This window comes from Mizuhopecten yessoensis, unplaced genomic scaffold (genome assembly GCF_002113885.1).
Source record: "Mizuhopecten yessoensis strain PY_sf001 unplaced genomic scaffold, ASM211388v2 scaffold10711, whole genome shotgun sequence".
Taxonomy (NCBI): Eukaryota; Metazoa; Mollusca; class Bivalvia; order Pectinida; family Pectinidae; genus Mizuhopecten; species Mizuhopecten yessoensis.
Genome location: NW_018408683.1, coordinates 242,573 through 260,772, shown reverse-complemented (window position 1 = coordinate 260,772; position 18,200 = coordinate 242,573). Strand labels below are relative to the sequence as shown.

Genomic DNA, 18,200 nt, shown 5'->3' with positions numbered 1-18,200 from the left:
TTCATAGATGGAAGGGTCTTAAGGTTTATGACCCTAGGGTCTCACGTTTACCCCCTGGGGAAGGAGGGGGGGGGGGCAAAATTTATTATGGTTTATAATGACAAATGATACTTTGAATATTACATGTTAATAACTTGATTGGAATTATAACCTTGAATTGACAGTTTGATACTTTGAAAATTTTGAGCCAGCCCTACCCCCAAGGGCTGTAGGTGCTAGTTTCAAATCCTTTTTAGTCTGAAATCTGTATGCTAGATATTGAGTAAGGTGGTTTTATTGTTTTTTGTCACTTTGAATAACATTTCTCTTCATGTTAAAAACAAAATCAACTCTCTGTATAAATATATCAGGTGACCGTTAAGGCCCATGGGCCTCTTGTTAATATCCTCGATCTATAATTCTGGTTAATTGACTGTTGCACCTGTGAGTTTTCTGATGATATTAACATACGATAATGTATTTCTCCTTGTGTATTTGTGTTATGTTAATTTTGTACGGGTGGATGTTCTGATGACCTGAACATGATGATATGTTTCTCCATAGGGATGTCTGGCAGATGTACCTTGACATGGGCCAGTTTGACCTCGCCAAAGAATATTGTCGGGTGTGTATTTTTTCACCTCATTAGCATCAATGATTTGCACATATGAAAATGAAACTTAATTTTGTTGGTTATCAATAACTCAGTAGATTGCAGATGACGCATTATAAGATATGTTTCTATAAATATTGTCTTTAATTTATAGTCTAAAATTGCTCAGAGAAGTGCAAATGAGTTTGTACATTCTGTAAAGTTCATTATATATATTATCATTGTAAACCGTTATCATTGCTGTACATTATTAAGGTCTAGACATGAGTAATGTGTTACATGTTTCTGTAGATAGGAAACTTTGAGTCATTTAACTTTATCATGATGGTGCACATTTAAATTTGATACCAGTGTTTCCGTCATGTCTTTATATTTCTAAGATGTCAAGCAAGTTGATTCATCATTGTGTCACTTTGGATTTACTTGCAGGACAACATGGCCCAGATGGACCGTGTACTGACCAAACAGGCCGAGTATTTATTTACCAATGATAGGTAGGTACAGGCAGAGTAGGTATGTTATATGACACAACTCTTTGAATTTTATTTCATACGCTTCACATAAAATCATATCCCAGAATCAGGGTGTCTGTCCATTTATCTGTCTGTAGATTGGAGCATATGTTGTATATACAGATTACTTCTTCTCAAGCACTCCTTAGATTTCATTAAAACATTTTACATTTAATCAGTATACAAGGTACTGTATACCGGAAATTTTCCGTTGCAGTTAACTTTCGTCTCTTTTGCCCTCCCCAATTAGGGTGACTTTATCATGACAGCAAATATTAGTACACAAAATACAATAAATAGTAATGACATGTGAAGGGCAGTAATGACAGGTGAAGGGCAGTAGGGCAGTAATGACATGTGAAGGGCAGTAATGACCTGTGAAGGGCCAAATTAACACTGACCAAACTGAGATTTTATTGGCAAAGGGCGAATATTTGACTGTGCGAAAGTTTCCCGGTGTACAGTTGTTAAATTAACTCTGTAATCTATTTTCATTGTGAATGTTATAGTTGGAAGCATATTACAATGAAAAACTTACAGTTCTGATTTGTTTTTGTAATTTGTTGTCAAAGTCTGATGCTAGTACATACATATACAAATTTTATGTGAAGGAACTTGTTGAAGTTGTATTGTACATGCACCTAGTTACAGTCATTCCTGATTTCTAGGTACGAGGAAAGTGCCATGATGTATGCTCAGACACAGAACTCCTTTGAGGAAATAGCCCTCCGGTTCATCAAACTCGACAAGAAAGATGCCCTCAAGTCATTCATCCTTAAGAAGCTCGAGTCCCTAAAACCACAGGTAAATCTAGGAAGCTGAACAAGTCTCTAAGTCACTAGGATCATGAACTTAGCCTGGTTATATTTTAACTTCATTTCTTAAATAAAGCTGTGACACCAATACTATCTTAAACCTTACATTGCAATAACTTAACCATGCTTAGGTAGATATATGGACATGAGATTTGACCTGGAAAGGTTTCCAGCATATCTGAGGTGACAAAGGAGAGGTTTGTCATGCATATGAGGTGACTTGGGAAGAATATTTTACACATCAAGTTGAACTCATGATTTTTCTGTGTAAATTGTATATACAGGACAAGACTCAGCTGACCATGTTGGTGACCTGGCTGGTAGAGATTTATCTGAACCAGCTTGGCGAGCTGAAGGAGGCTGGCCGCGACCAAACAAAGGAATATGAGGACCTACAAGACCAGTTCCGAATGTTCCTTAACCAAGGCAGAGTAAAGGTCAGTACTTAATTGTGTATATCTGGGTGTATTTCTAGGTCAAGTTAAGTTCATCTACCAAGCCACAGGTTCAGGATCAGGAAGTTTTAAAATATTAATTGTGGCACCTGGCATAATGTATATTACAGTGTATGTTGCAGTGTTAATGGGAGATAACCCTGGTCTTTATACTGTAGGAGTGTGTGAGTAATAATCGTGGTGTGGTGTACGACCTCATTGCCAGTCACGGAGATGTGGAGGATATGGTCTTCTTCGCCTTCCTAATGCAAGGTAAGCATTGTAATTGGTGTTTCATTTTTCAAGACTATTGATTTTTCGAACTAGGGAATTATTACTGCTTTGTAACTTGATTTGTAGAAACAAACTTTGTACCTACAGCTGTGCTGTCATTTCAAATTTCAGGTACATCAACGTATCTATAATGGCTTTGTTCATCATACATTTCAGACTTTGAGAAGGTGATTACACACTATTTGCAACATGATGAATACAAGAATGCCCTCAAAGTTCTCACAAAACATGTAAGTATCATCAACCTTCAAAATTCTCACAGAAGATTTAAGTCTAATAAGCCTTTACAATTCTCACAAAACATGTAACTCTTATCTGCTTGAAAGATCTCATAAAACATGTCGCATCAGCTTTCAAAGTTCTCATAAATCATGTCTCATCAGCCTTCAATGTTCTCACAAATCATGTCTCATCAGCACTCAAAGATCTTACAAAAATTGTCTCATAAGCCTTCAGTGTTCTCGCAAATCATGTATCATCAGCCTTTGAAGTTCTCACAAGTCATGTCTCCTTAGCCTTAAAAGTTCTCACAAAAATTGTCTCATCAGCCTTCAATGTTCTCACAAATCATGTCTCATCAGCCTTTGAAGAACTCACAAATCATGTCTCATCAGCCTTTGAAGTTCTCACCAAATCATTTACTTGAAGTGTTTAATAGCCTCACTGATTTGTCTGCCATTATTTGCAGTGTTCGGGAGATGTGGACCTATTCTACAAGTTCTCTCCCCTGTTGATGCAGAACATCCCACAGGAGACGGTCACGGATTGGATCAAACAGAAGGGAAACCTGGAACCCCTCCGTCTCATCCCGGCTCTCGTACAGTACGACCATAACAGATACAGACAGCAGGTCAGCATATAGTGCTACCAATGTCCAACCGATTTCAATTCATTCTCATCCCTCTAGTAACTTCATTTTTAGCTAATTTCGATCCAACTATTTACATAAGTCAAGTACATGAATACCTCAATTTAGTTTGTATTTTAGGGCTTCAAGTTCAAGACCAAGGTCACTGTTACTATTTATAGAAATTTTTCAGGAACATCACTCTAGTGGCATTTTTCCTAGCAGATTTTGATCAAACTTTATATAAAGGTCAAGTCTGAGAATAACTAAAACGGGGTCCTATTTTTATGTCCTTAAATGACCATAGCTGTTAAAAAGGATGTTAAACAAAATACTATAAAACCAAGGTCCTATTTCAGGGATTAGGGTCAAGGCCAAGGTCACAAAATCTGTCAACCAATGACACAACTTTGCCAGGGAGAGGGGGCATTCTTGACCTCGTGAAGTTTTCTGGTTTATCTTTATTTTTGTTTGTAAAGAAAAGTGGCAGCTTCCTTAGGGTATCTTTCCAACTGGTCTATATTTTATTTGACATCCAAACACTTCACACTAAATTTGTTATAAACTATCAATATTTTAACATCAAGTTTCTTTGAAAAACCCCACTACTAATTGGTTCTTCAACAAATTCCGCCAAGCCAATTTTGATTTCAGTTAATACAAATGTTTGTCAATCTTTATGTAGCAGAATTCAAAACAAATTTGTCTCTCATGACCCTGACAAAACACTAAATAACATGGGATACAGGCCACTTAGGCATCTTGGTTTGATCTTCGGGAAGTGTTAGACGATGTAAGATGTTTATAATGTTGTTTTTATACCTTTTATACCTTCAGGGTAACGAGGCAATACGCTACCTTGAGTTCTGTATTCAGGAAATGCAGAACAAGGAGCAAGCTATCCACAACTACCTCCTGTCTCTATATGCCAAGCTACAATCAGACAAACTGATGACTTACCTGCAGATGCAGGGTACAGTAAGTATTTCATGAGAAGTAAAGTGTTACTACAACCTGACAAACTGATGGCCTACCTACAGATGCAGGGTTTTTGAGTTGGAAAGTCAGAGGTCAAAGTCAAATAACATCATTTTGCTAGGTATAAAATACTTCTTTTCCAGTGGAAACAATTTTATCTTATTTGCCATATTCACCTGCATGATAAAGTGGAGTGCCAGGTATTACTTAATCAGAAGCTTATATTGCTAATTCCCTATTTTCTCTACTCTTTAACTTCGGAAAGCATATACTTGATCCATGTTTATATATGGACTAAGGCATAAATTAACATGTTTGTGTTGACAGGACCCGGAGAGTATCTGTTATGACCTGAAGTATGCCCTGCGCTTGTGTGCAGAACATGATCATAAGAAGGCCTGTGTCCACATCTACTCCCTGATGGGACTGTATGAGGAGGCTGTTGACCTCGCCCTGGCTGTAAGTCGCACCAAAGGCCACTCTACTTCTGAGGGTCATCATTTCCTAATGTCATGACTTTCATTTTATATGAGTAGTCCTTGCACATCTGTCAAATGACATTGAATTTGGAGCTTCCTTTATTGTTTTCTATTTTTGTTTAATTTACATGCTGATTGGCATGGTCAAGTGCATAAAATATCAATTGCATGAAAATTGTTTTTGTTTTGATTACAGGTGGATGTTGAATTGGCCAAAAGTCAGGCAGACAAACCAGATGAGGATGATTTAGACCTCCGAAAGAAACTCTGGCTCAGGATAGGTCAGTTGATCTAGGTTTCACTTGTTTATGAAGCATAAAACTTTTTATAATGCGATGGAATTTGGCTTTCATTGATTGTAATGTTTAAAGTGTAGCATAAGAGATCTGGGCCCAGTTGTTCAGAAGGTGATTAGCTTGATCATTGTTTAACGACATTTTGCAACCTCTAATTAATTGTTCAATATATTAATATATCAATATACAAATTTCCATAAGCAACAAGAATTGTGTGATCATGATTTATTTATAGCCCTACATGTTCCCACCAGCTATTAACATAAATTGACCGATTATGGTCTATTTATAGCCCAACTTGCACCAACTCTTAACATGAATGGTCTGATCATGGTTTATTTATTGCACGACATGTTCTCATCAGCTATTAACATGAATTGTCTGATCATGGTTTATTTATTGCACGACATGTTCTCATCAGCTATTAACATGAATTGTCTGGTTATGGTCTATTTATAGCCCAACTTGCACTAACTCTTAATATGAATTGTCTGATCATGGTCTATTTATAGCCCGACATGTTCCCACCAACTCTTAACATGAATTGTCTGATCGTGGTCTATATAGCCCAACATGTTCCCACAAACTCTTAACATGGATTGCCTGATTATGGTCTATTTGTAGCCCAACATGTTCCCCCTAGCTATTAACATGAATTTTCTGATCATGGTCTATTTATAGCCTGACATGTTCCCCCTAGCTATTAATATGAATTGTCTGATCCTGGTCTATTTATAGCCCATGTTCCCACCAACTCTTAACATGAATTGTCTGATCCTGGTTTATTTATAGCCCGACATGTTCCCACCAGCTATTAACATGAATTGTCTGATCCTGGTCTATTTATAGCCCGACATGTTCCCCCTAGCTATTAACATGAATTGATTCTGGTCTATTTATAGCCCGACATGTTCCCACCAGCTATTAACATGAATTGTCTGATCCTGGTCTATTTATAGCCCGACATGTTCCCCCTAGCCATTAACATGAATGGTCTGATCCTGGTCTATTTATAGCCCGACATGTTCCCACCAGCTCTTAACATGAATTGTCTGATCGTGGTTTATTTATTGCATGACATGTTCTCATCAGCTATTAACATGAATTGTCTGGTTATGGTCTATTTATAGCCCAACTTGCACTAACTCTTAATATGAATTGTCTGATCATGGTCTATTTATAGCCCGACATGTTCCCACCAACTCTTAACATGAATTGTCTGATCGTGGTCTATATAGCCCAACATGTTCCCACAAACTCTTAACATGGATTGTCTGATTATGGTCTATTTGTAGCCCAACATGTTCCCCCTAGCTATTAACATGAATTTTCTGATCATGGTCTATTTATAGCCTGACATGTTCCCCCTAGCTATTAATATGAATTGTCTGATCCTGGTCTATTTATAGCCCATGTTCCCACCAACTCTTAACATGAATTGTCTGATCCTGGTCTATTTATAGCCCGACATGTTCCCACCAGCTATTAACATGAATTGTCTGATCCTGGTCTATTTATAGCCCGACATGTTCCCCCTAGCTATTAACATGAATTGATTCTGGTCTATTTATAGCCCGACATGTTCCCACCAGCTATTAACATGAATTGTCTGATCCTGGTCTATTTATAGCCCGACATGTTCCCCCTAGCCATTAACATGAATGGTCTGATCCTGGTCTATTTATAGCCCGACATGTTCCCACCAGCTCTTAACATGAATTGTCTGATCGTGGTTTATTTATTGCATGACATGTTCTCATCAGCTATTAACATGAATTGTCTGGTTATGGTCTATTTATAGCCCAACTTGCACTAACTCTTAATATGAATTGTCTGATCATGGTCTATTTATAGCCCGACATGTTCCCACCAACTCTTAACATGAATTGTCTGATCGTGGTCTATATAGCCCAACATGTTCCCACAAACTCTTAACATGGATTGTCTGATTATGGTCTATTTGTAGCCCAACATGTTCCCCCTAGCTATTAACATGAATTTTCTGATCATGGTCTATTTATAGCCTGACATGTTCCCCCTAGCTATTAATATGAATTGTCTGATCCTGGTCTATTTATAGCCCATGTTCCCACCAACTCTTAACATGAATTGTCTGATCCTGGTCTATTTATAGCCCGACATGTTCCCACCAGCTATTAACATGAATTGTCTGATCCTGGTCTATTTATAGCCCGACATGTTCCCCCTAGCTATTAACATGAATTGATTCTGGTCTATTTATAGCCCGACATGTTCCCACCAGCTATTAACATGAATTGTCTGATCCTGGTCTATTTATAGCCCGACATGTTCCCCCTAGCCATTAACATGAATGGTCTGATCCTGGTCTATTTATAGCCCGACATGTTCCCACCAGCTCTTAACATGAATTGTCTGATCGTGGTTTATTTATTGCATGACATGTTCTCATCAGCTATTAACATGAATTGTCTGGTTATGGTCTATTTATAGCCCAACTTGCACTAACTCTTAATATGAATTGTCTGATCATGGTCTATTTATAGCCCGACATGTTCCCACCAACTCTTAACATGAATTGTCTGATCGTGGTCTATATAGCCCAACATGTTCCCACAAACTCTTAACATGGATTGTCTGATTATGGTCTATTTGTAGCCCAACATGTTCCCCCTAGCTATTAACATGAATTTTCTGATCATGGTCTATTTATAGCCTGACATGTTCCCCCTAGCTATTAATATGAATTGTCTGATCCTGGTCTATTTATAGCCCATGTTCCCACCAACTCTTAACATGAATTATCTGATCCTGGTCTATTTATAGCCCAACATGTTCCCCCTAGCTATTAATATGAATTGTCTGATCCTGGTCTATTTATAGCCCATGTTCCCACCAACTCTTAACATGAATTGTCTGATCCTGGTTTATTTATAGCCCGACATGTTCCCACCAGCTCTTAACATGAATTGTCTGATCCTGGTCTATTTATAGCCAGACATGTTCCCACTAGCTATTAACATGAATGGTCTGAACCTGGTCTATTTATAGCCCGACATGTGGTGGAGGAGGAGAAAGATGTCAAGAGAGCAATGGAGTTCCTCCATGATTGTGACCTCCTCAAAATAGAAGACATCCTGCCATTTTTTCCTGACTTTGTCACCATTGACCACTTCAAGGTATGCAGGCTATAAGATCTCTCGTTTCACAGTGTAGCTTTAATTCATTTCTAAACAGTGGAGCAATTCTTACAAACATTAAAGTAAGGTGGAAACAACCTATGGTAGTATCTAACACTACCATTTAACAAGTTGGCTACCACTTCCTTTCTAGTAGGAAGCAGACCATCATACTATCCTAGGCTTGTAACTAGTATGCTATCATGACCAATCCAGTAACTAGTAGGCTATTGTAACCAATCCTTCAGCAAATAGGCTACTTTGACCAACCTTGTAACAAGTTGGCTACCATAACCAATCTCAGTCAAAGCCAGTTGTAAAACTATTTGGATTTCTGTTTAAGATGCAAGTGAGTATCTACATTAGAAAAACATGGTGGTATATAACCAAGAGTAGCTTTCGTCTACAGTTTACAGTATGACCAGGCTTACACTTGTGTAGCTCAGAGAGAAATTAGTGATGAGGAAATATCGAGGGCACTAAATAATGGTATTGATTTGACAGGATGCCATCATCACCTCACTGAAGGAGTATAACCAACATATAGAAGCTCTCAAGGAGGAGATGGACGAGGCGACAGGTAGTGCAGAGGAGATCAGGAAGGAAATTCAGGGCTTTCGCAACAAGTAAGAACGTATTTTATATTTTAATTACATGTTCTTTTTATCTATGTTTTTACATAGATATCCAACAAAAAGTAACATCAATACATTTTAGACAGATTAACACATAGCCTGAGAAGCACACCAACAGAAAGCAGAATTGAGCAACTGTTGATGAGTACCAGATACAAATATACAAATCTATATACTGTAGAATGATGTAGCAGCATTTTTAGCTTTGTACATGTGAAAGTCATATCTGGCAATGCAACATATTTCCCAAATATAACACCTTACAGGTTTGCATTTGTGAAGTCAGTGGACAAATGTGCTGCCTGTGGTTTCCCTCTGATGACCCGTGGATTTTACCTGTTTCCATGTCAACATAAATTTCACTCCGACTGCTTAATAGGGGAGGTAAGTCTTTACAATCGTAGAAATAAGTCCATCAATTCTAAAAAATTAATAATGCAGACAATTTTGTAAATCTGGGGAGGTAAGTCTTTACAATCGAAGAAATAAGTCCATCAATTCTAAAAAATTAATAATGCAGACAATTTTGTAAATCTGAGTGCTTAATAAGGGAAGTGAGTTTGGTTCCAGTTTGATGCTATAAGAGTTTGGTCCTGCAAAATGAGAGCACTGTAAGGTATTCTTGAAATATCAGACACATGAATTCTGTTGACTTGATGTGTTTAATCTCATTAAATAATTGGTATTGTCTGTTTGTCAGGTTGTACCTAATTTATCAAACAAGAAGCGATCACATGTGGAAGACTTACAGAGAAAGTTGGCAGAGCACGACGACGTAGGACCACATAATATGTCTAGTCGCCAAGGGCAAGGTCCCAACCTAAAAATAATGGAGATCAAGGTAAAGGGAAATACAACCAAGTAATACGTCTCTTATTCAATGTCAAGGTCATAATGTCAGTATAATGACTGTCAGGGTAGGGGCATAGGACTTCATGACATATCTAGTCACCACGGTCAGGATCATAACCTCAGTATAATGGGTATCAGGGTAGGGACATGGGACTTTGTGATATATCTAGTCACCAAGGTCAAGGTCATAATGTCAGTATAATTGATATCAGGTCAGGGACATAGGACTTCATGACATATCTAGATACCAAGGTCAAGGTCATAATGTCAGTATAATGGATATCAGGTCAGGGACATAGAACTTCATGACATATCTAGATACCAAGGTCAATGTCATAATGTCAGTATAATGGATATCAGGTCAGGGACATAGAACTTCATGACATATCTAGATACCAAGGTCAATGTCATAATGTCAGTATAATGGATATCAGGTCAGGGACATAGAACTTCATGATATACCTGTATGTAGTCACCAAGGTCAAGGTCATACTATCAAAGAAATGGAAATCATTCTAAGAAGCCATGTTCAAGATAAAAATTCAAAACATTATTAGCTCTCTGAGTGATTGTTAATTGATCATCTTATTGAGATTAGGGTGATAGTTGACCAACTCTGACCTTCTTTTAGGGTAGGTTTTAAAGTGAGGATGATAACTAATGTCTTTTATTTTGGCCAGGCTGCGTTGGATGATTTGGTGGCCTCTGAGTGTATCTACTGTGGAGATTTGATGGTGAGGTGAGTACAGACACTATGTAGATTGTATTGTCTTCACATTACTCTGTCAACTTACTGGATGTTAAGGTATGTAATTACTTAATGTGTACAGTAAAACGTTTTTGTGAAATGCCTTGATGTTATCAATAATCTAAATTTACACATTAGTTCAAATTATTTGTGGAAAGCAACATTGGGTGTAGAGCTTGAGGCTGTAAATCAACCAAACTCTATGGTTCAGAAAGAAAGCTTCTATTTATACATTTATATATATAAAAAAAAAATCGCCTGAAGAGCCCCAAGATGGGCAAAAGTAATTGCGAAATTTAGTCTTCAGCGTTTTATTTTATTTATATATAAAAATGTATAGATTGTGTGGTTTTTACTCCCCTTTGTTTCCCTGTGTAGGTCTGTGGAAAAGCTGTTTATCGAGGAGGAGGAAGAGGACCTGGCTAGTAATGGATGGCTATAACCTTAGCTAGTCACAAGTGTTATAGTATCGGCTAGAAAAGGATGGCTATAACCTCCGTTAGCAGCAGATGGCTGTAACTTTGTCTAATAATGGATGGCTAGAAACTCGGCTTGTAACGGAAGGCTGTGACCTTAGTAATGGATGGCTACAACCTTGGCAAGGAACGGATGACAATTGTATTGGCTAATAATGGATGGTTATAACCTCGGTTTATAATGAATGGTTATAACCTCATCTTGTAACAGATGGCTAATACCTCAACTAGGAGTTGATGGTCATAGTACCGGCTAGTAACTAAAGGCCATAGTACAACTAATAACAAATGGCCATAGTACCGGCTAGTAACTAAAGGCCATAATACAACTAGTAACAAATGGCCATAGTACCGGCTAGGAACAAATGGGCATAGTACCGGCTAGTAACAAATGGCCTTAGTACCGGCTAGTAACTAAAGGCCATAGTAAAACTAGTACAAATGGTCATAGTACCGGCTAGTAACAAAGGGTCATAGTACCGGCTAGTAACAAATGGTCAAAGTCGCGACTAGTAACAAATGGTCATAGTACCGGCGAGTAACAAATGGCCAGAGTACCGGCTAGTAACAAATGGGCATAGTGCCTGCTAGTAACAAATGGCCAAAGTACAGATAGTAAAAAAAGGCCATATTACCGGCTAGTAACAAATGGAAATAGTATCAGCTAGTAACAAATGGTCATAGTACGTACCGGCTAGTAACAAAAGGCCTTAGTACCGGCTAGGAACAAATGGGCATAGTACCGGCTAGTAACAAATGGTCAAAGTCGCGACTAGTAACAAATGGTCATAGTACCGGCTAGAAACAAATGGTCATAGTACCGGCTAGTAACTAAAAGCCATAGTACAACTAGTAACAAATGGCCATAGTACCGGCTAGGAACAAATGGGCATAGTACCGGCTAGTAACAAATGGTCAAAGTCGCGACTAGTAACAAATGGTCATAGTACCGGCTACTAACAAATGGTCATAGCGGCGGCTAGTAACAAATGGCCATAGTACCGGCTAGGAACAAATGGGCATAGTACCGGCTAGTAACAAATGGCCATAGTTTCGGCTAGTAACAAATGGTCATAGTACCGGCGAGTAACAAATGGCCAGAGTACCGGCTAGTAACAAATGGTCATAGTACTGGCTAGTAACAAATGGTCATAGTGGCGACTAGTAACACATGGTCATAGTACCTGCTAGTAACAAATGGCCATAGTACCGGCTAGGAACAAATGGGCATAGTACCGGCTAGTAACAAATGGCCATAGTTTCGGCTAGTAACAAATGGTCATAGTACGTACCGGCTAGTAACAAATGGTCTTAGTACCGGCTAGTAACAAATGGTCATATTACCGGCTAGTAACAAATGGTCATAGTACAGGCTAGTAACTAAAGGCCATAGTACAACTAATAACAAATGGCCATAGTACCGGCTAGTAACTAAAAGCCATAGTACAACTAGTAACAAATGGCCATAGTACCGGCTAGTAACAAATGGTCATAGTGCCTGCTAGTAACAAATGGCCAAAGTACAGATAGTAACAAAAGGCCATATTACCGGCTAGTAACAAATGGACATAGTATCGGCTAGTAACAAATGGTCATAGTACGTACCGGCTAGTAACAAATGGCCTTAGTACCGGCTAGTAACAAATGGACATACCAAGCTAGTAACAAATGGCCATAGTAACGACTAGTAACAAATTGTCATAGTACCGGCTAGTAACAAATGGCCATAGTACAGCTAGTAACAAAAGACCATAGTGGCGGCTAGTAACAAATGGCCATAGTACCGGCTAGTAACAAATGGCCATAGTGGCGGCTAGTAACAAATGGCCATAGTACCGGCTAGTAACAAATGGTCATAGTACCGGCTAGGAACAAATGGTCATAGTGGCGGCTAGTAACAAATGGTCATAGTACCGGCTAGTAACAAATGGACATAGTATCGGCTAGTAACAAATGGACATAGTACCAGCTAGTAACAAATGGCCATAGTACAGATAGTAACAAATGGCCATAGTACCGGCTAGTAATGAATGGCTATAACCTTGGGTGGGGATTGGTAGCTTTTAACACAGTATGGCTGACAGATCTACTCGAAATATTATTCTGACCATAGAATACTAGATGCAGCAGTATGTGTCGATTAAGAAAAGGATTTTGTTATTAATGGTATAACAATCTGGATACTAGGTATCACCTTTATAATATAGAGGTAGTATCTCCAATTTGTTAATGTGGGGATATATTGTAGATAGTGCTGAATATCAAAATAGTAACCCACGTTATCTTGGATGGTGCTGTGATGCGTTGAGAAGTTCTGGATATAAAATATGCTGTATAACTCTTTAATCTTGCTGGGTCTAATCGTAACGGCTTTGTTCCTGTGACATATTTGTGGGATGTAAATTTTTGGTGCGTGACACTACTTACAGCTGATTCCCTGAATTGATTCAGTATTAGAGGTACAAAGTTTTTATTTTCCTGTTATGTTTTTCATGCCACAAGATACAGCAAAGATATAATCTTCACAAACTGTTAGTGCTATATTAGAGAGAGTAATGTTGATGTTTACAAAGATTTTGTATAGGAGTCAGTAAGAAAGCTTGTCATGTTTGAGTGGGGGAGATAATAGATGGATTCAACCAACAGTCCTCCAAGGTAAATGTGATGTTCAGCCATTCTTGTCTGGCTGTATTACATGTATTTTCTGAGTGAACATGTTTGACATCAGAAAATCATGTCTGTATGAGCCTATTTGACAGGAAAATCGTAGAAATTGTTTGTCAAATGTGAAGATGTGATATATTGTTTTTTATGTATGTATTGTGCAACAGTCATATACTATTTATTTGATAATAAAACAAGAAAATGTGATATAATGTGTATTAGATGATTTTTTATCTAAAATTTCATATGTAGGTTCCAATTGGTTTGTAATTATTCCTGTTTTATTTTGAGACTGACCAGAAGAACAAGATGTTAAGTTCATCAATCATTAGAGGGTGGGCTGTTGAAATTGCCTTTTACCCGAGGTCCATCCTGAATTGCTATTTCTCAAGAAGTACCAGATGAATCTTTCTCAAATTATATATGTAGGTTTCCCTTGGTTTGTAGTTATTCACGTTTCATTTTGAGACTGACCAGAAGAACAAGTGGTTTCGTTTTTGAGACTGATTGAAAGAACAAGATGGCTTCCAGGCAGTCATCTTTGATGTTGGGAGTTTGGTCTTTGATAAAAAAAAGTCAGTAAAAATGAAAACAATTTCAGTTTATTGCAGAATTACCTAGTGTAGAGATACATACAACATCTACAAGCATCAACAGTGAGTGTAAAACAACAGAGTTCAATATAGTGTCATAATATGTAAGGTGTAAAAAATCGACAACAAAATAAAAGCTAATGAAAACATGTATAATGACACTACAAGTGTATATATTTGCAGTAAATTGAAAAAAGGGTGAATTATGTACATAAATGACACACTAAAGACAGCATAAAAACACTTGAAATAATAACATGTACTGGAGCCTTGTTATTCCTGCCACCACTCCTTCAGACAACTCACCTGTCGCCACCCAGTGTCTTAGAGTACAACATGAGGTGTTAATAATTTGTCTATTTTGGCTGCAAGCAGTGCTGGCTGGATCACTAAGGCTTGGCAGTAGGATCTTAACAACCCTGATAAACTCAACTCTTGCAAGATACAGCTGTAAATGCGGATGTAAAATATTATCAAAATTACAACTAATAACAATCATGAAACACAGTGACTTATTTGATTCAAAAGATATAATTGTTTTAATTTGATGATCATTTTCATTCACTAACCGGTACCATATATGAATTGTAAAAATTAAAATTGGCAAATGCATTCATAGACTTCATTGATTTTTAATACAAAATGTAAAATTTTACACCAGTCAACTTTTTAATGAATACCTAATGCAAATACAGGAAAAGTACAAAAAAGTTATGATTGGGTTTGTACATAAATGTACAACTACAATTTACTGCAAGTGTGCACCATCACTCTAAGTTACTGGATGAATGTAAAAATCTATTTACCTCCATGTAATTACACGGGTCAGGGGAAGTTATTACATCAATTAGGGAATGGTTAGGAAATCCAACTGACAGGGGAGGCAATTACTCAGAAATGGAGACATAATCAGATAGGTGCTTTGATTGTTCAGGGTTTTAATCATGTGATTACAGGCCTGCTACAGATCGTAATGGGACTTCTGGTCGTATTAAAGGGGAGTAATTTGACTGCCATGTTGTCTAGGATAAGGGAAGAATTTAGATTCTCTGTGATAAAGGGATAAATAGAATGTCTCAAGAGTAATATCATGTACACAGTAATTAGTCTCGTTGTTTATGATATGTGGAATAATAAGACTCTTTCTAAATATAACGAGGACGAATATTATCATCAACAAAAAAGTAACGCTTGGATCTTAAGTGTACTGAACATCATAACACACAGATTGGAGATTAAATCTCTCAAAAAAAGACATTTCTCACTTTATTATGGTTAAATTTGACAATATGTAATGAAAATGATGGAGTACTATATCGAGTACATCACAACCAACCTTTGATAGGGCATGTTTCTTATGATAAATAGTGTTGAATTTGATATTCAAAATTTATATGAAACTCAATTTTCTAAAGGAATGTTCTCATTTGAAAAAATTGATCCAAAAATGTATACAAAACTGTAAACTGTGCTGAAAATATACTTGTATTTCAGGTGTTTAACTGGGGTAGATCCAGAGGTGATTTACAAGTCTTCAGGAAAAAAACGTCTGCCAAATTTCTTTGCAAAGATTCTGAGGTCTACAAGAATTAGGAGTGATAACAATCAAGTACTGTCTTTTAACATAATATAAAGCTGAATTGATGGGCAATCAGATAGAGAAACTCAATCAAATTCATTTAATTGTAATCTCATTAGAAATTTGATTCATAGATAACATCTTGACCTAAGCTTGTATTGCAAAAACTGGTCAATTTGTTCATATTTTTAAAAGGGTTATCACAATTATTAGTAAACAAATACTGCATGTACATGTATACAATATCATGTGAAAAGGAGGGATACATATATAATGTTTTGTTGTCAACTCTACAGTAGAGATATAATACTGAAACACAGTAAAGCGTTTGTTTTCATCTATTGAGAGGCAATTCATCACTAAAAACTATATTCAACGGCAATACATTCTCACATCCCATCATAAAAGATGGTCTCAAAGCTCTGCATAAGTCATTCAATTAATATTTTAAACATTTGACATTGTACCTTGCAAATGGGTCACTTTCATAGCTATACATTGATATACTGCTATCTTACCGAGCAAGCTTCAAGACATATATCATGACTACAATCTTTAATCTCATTGCATGCATTAAATCATTTAAAGTTTTAACCCATCTGACAGACCCATGATCTTACCAATAACCATGGATGAGGGTCAAAGTCATATTTCCAACACAATTTGTAGTTCTTTACCACAGAAAGCTACAGACCAATAACATGACTAGGCATTGGGATTCTGTGCTAGTGAACAAAAATTGTTACTAGGCAGACTGAAAAACTGCATTTTAGCATAATTTAGAAGCTCATGGGCACTAAAACTCTAAATTGCCCTTCAAATGTGACAAACCTGTAGGTTGGGTTAAGACTGAGGATAATGTTGTCGACACTATCTAGGCACAGCAGTCATGTTGGTCAATAATAGATTATACAGTTAATGTCGTGGTATAGAAGTGTGACTACATACATGTCACAGATAGATCTGATCCAAGGTGAAGTGGCATCAAAACAAACTGCAAGCTTTCCAAAGATGTCGGACCTACGAGAAAGGTGATATATTGTTTTTTTGATTTATTTAAACTAGCACATTTAATGAAATTCTATACTATACATTATCTTATTTGCTAAAAACACATTTTTTGGTATTTAGACAAATAATTGGGATGCCATGTTAATGTATCAATGCTTCTTGCTTTCCTTTAAAAATCCATGACAATACAAAATGTACTCCAAAATACAAAACAAAATTCACTACAATATCATCACCTATACATTGGTTACATGATACACCAGAAATTACTCCAGTCAATGACGTTACACGATACACCAGAAATTACTCCAGTCAATGACATTACATGCAATGCCGACTGGGAGAAAGAATTGAAACCTGCGCCAATACTAAGTGTGGAACAATACTGAATTATCTCCCTTTACAAACATTCTTACTATGGCACATGTTACCAGGCAGCTCAAATGGTACAGAAAGTACTCTATTTTATTCCTATAATCAACAGGTAGTTCCTGTGTTTATTGACTTATAAGATCATTTCCCATCCATACACAGGCAGCTTTACCATAACGGAGTTAAAACTCGTTTCGGCTATCAACAAATAATACCAAGTGAAGGCTACCAATAGAACACCTTTCTCACTTAACAATTTCATTTGTACATCAAGAAAAAAACTGATAAAAAGTCCATTAATATTGATTATTCCTAAATATGGCACTGTTTCATCATGCAATGGAACCCCATCTGCATTATTTTGAGAATCATTACAGGAAAAGGCCCAGATGGCTCATATCACTCACATGGATATAAAAAAAAATCAGGAAACTTTCCATTAAAGGTTTTAAGGCAAATAAGTCTTCAACAATGCTTCAGAATACAGCATGGTGATCTCAACTTGTTCAATGTTTTGACCAAATGACTAAGTCCCCAGGGTTGGGATCTCAACAATTTCGGTGTTATGACCTTTGACTAGTTGCAGGGGCAAATCTTGGAAGCATATGTATGTACAATATATAGTTATAGGGTGGGAACCTCAATTGTTTCTATGTAATAACCAAGGAACAATGTTTACAAGAGCAGAGGCAGACCTAATAATGGTGGCTAATCCTGGTAGTATATCTTAAAGACGTGCCTCTGTGTGTGTAGTGTATGTGTGCTTGCGTGTGTGTATGCAGGAGACAGGGTATAGTGCTATCTAACTGAAATACCATGACAAAGGCACCCAGCACAGCATTCCACTCGAGGAGACAGGATATGT

The 18,200-nt window shown here is 37.2% G+C and overlaps 1 protein-coding gene across 1 annotated transcript in view; it reads left to right on the top strand.

Annotated features, from left to right (window-relative positions):
• LOC110461957 (vacuolar protein sorting-associated protein 18 homolog) overlaps positions 1-11,478 on the top strand; it is a 22,517-nt gene extending 11,039 nt beyond the window's left edge. The window contains exons 14-29 of the mRNA XM_021515706.1: positions 544-604; positions 1,022-1,086; positions 1,773-1,908; positions 2,204-2,356; positions 2,533-2,626; positions 2,804-2,877; positions 3,336-3,497; positions 4,332-4,472; positions 4,800-4,931; positions 5,148-5,232; positions 8,278-8,405; positions 8,910-9,031; positions 9,307-9,424; positions 9,741-9,881; positions 10,573-10,631; positions 11,019-11,478. Of these exons, the coding sequence (XP_021371381.1) occupies positions 544-604; positions 1,022-1,086; positions 1,773-1,908; positions 2,204-2,356; positions 2,533-2,626; positions 2,804-2,877; positions 3,336-3,497; positions 4,332-4,472; positions 4,800-4,931; positions 5,148-5,232; positions 8,278-8,405; positions 8,910-9,031; positions 9,307-9,424; positions 9,741-9,881; positions 10,573-10,631; positions 11,019-11,082 (1,735 nt within the window). The 3' untranslated portion in view covers positions 11,083-11,478. The remainder of the gene's footprint in view (positions 1-543; positions 605-1,021; positions 1,087-1,772; positions 1,909-2,203; positions 2,357-2,532; positions 2,627-2,803; positions 2,878-3,335; positions 3,498-4,331; positions 4,473-4,799; positions 4,932-5,147; positions 5,233-8,277; positions 8,406-8,909; positions 9,032-9,306; positions 9,425-9,740; positions 9,882-10,572; positions 10,632-11,018) is intronic.
• Positions 11,479-18,200: the final 6,722 nt, after the last annotated feature.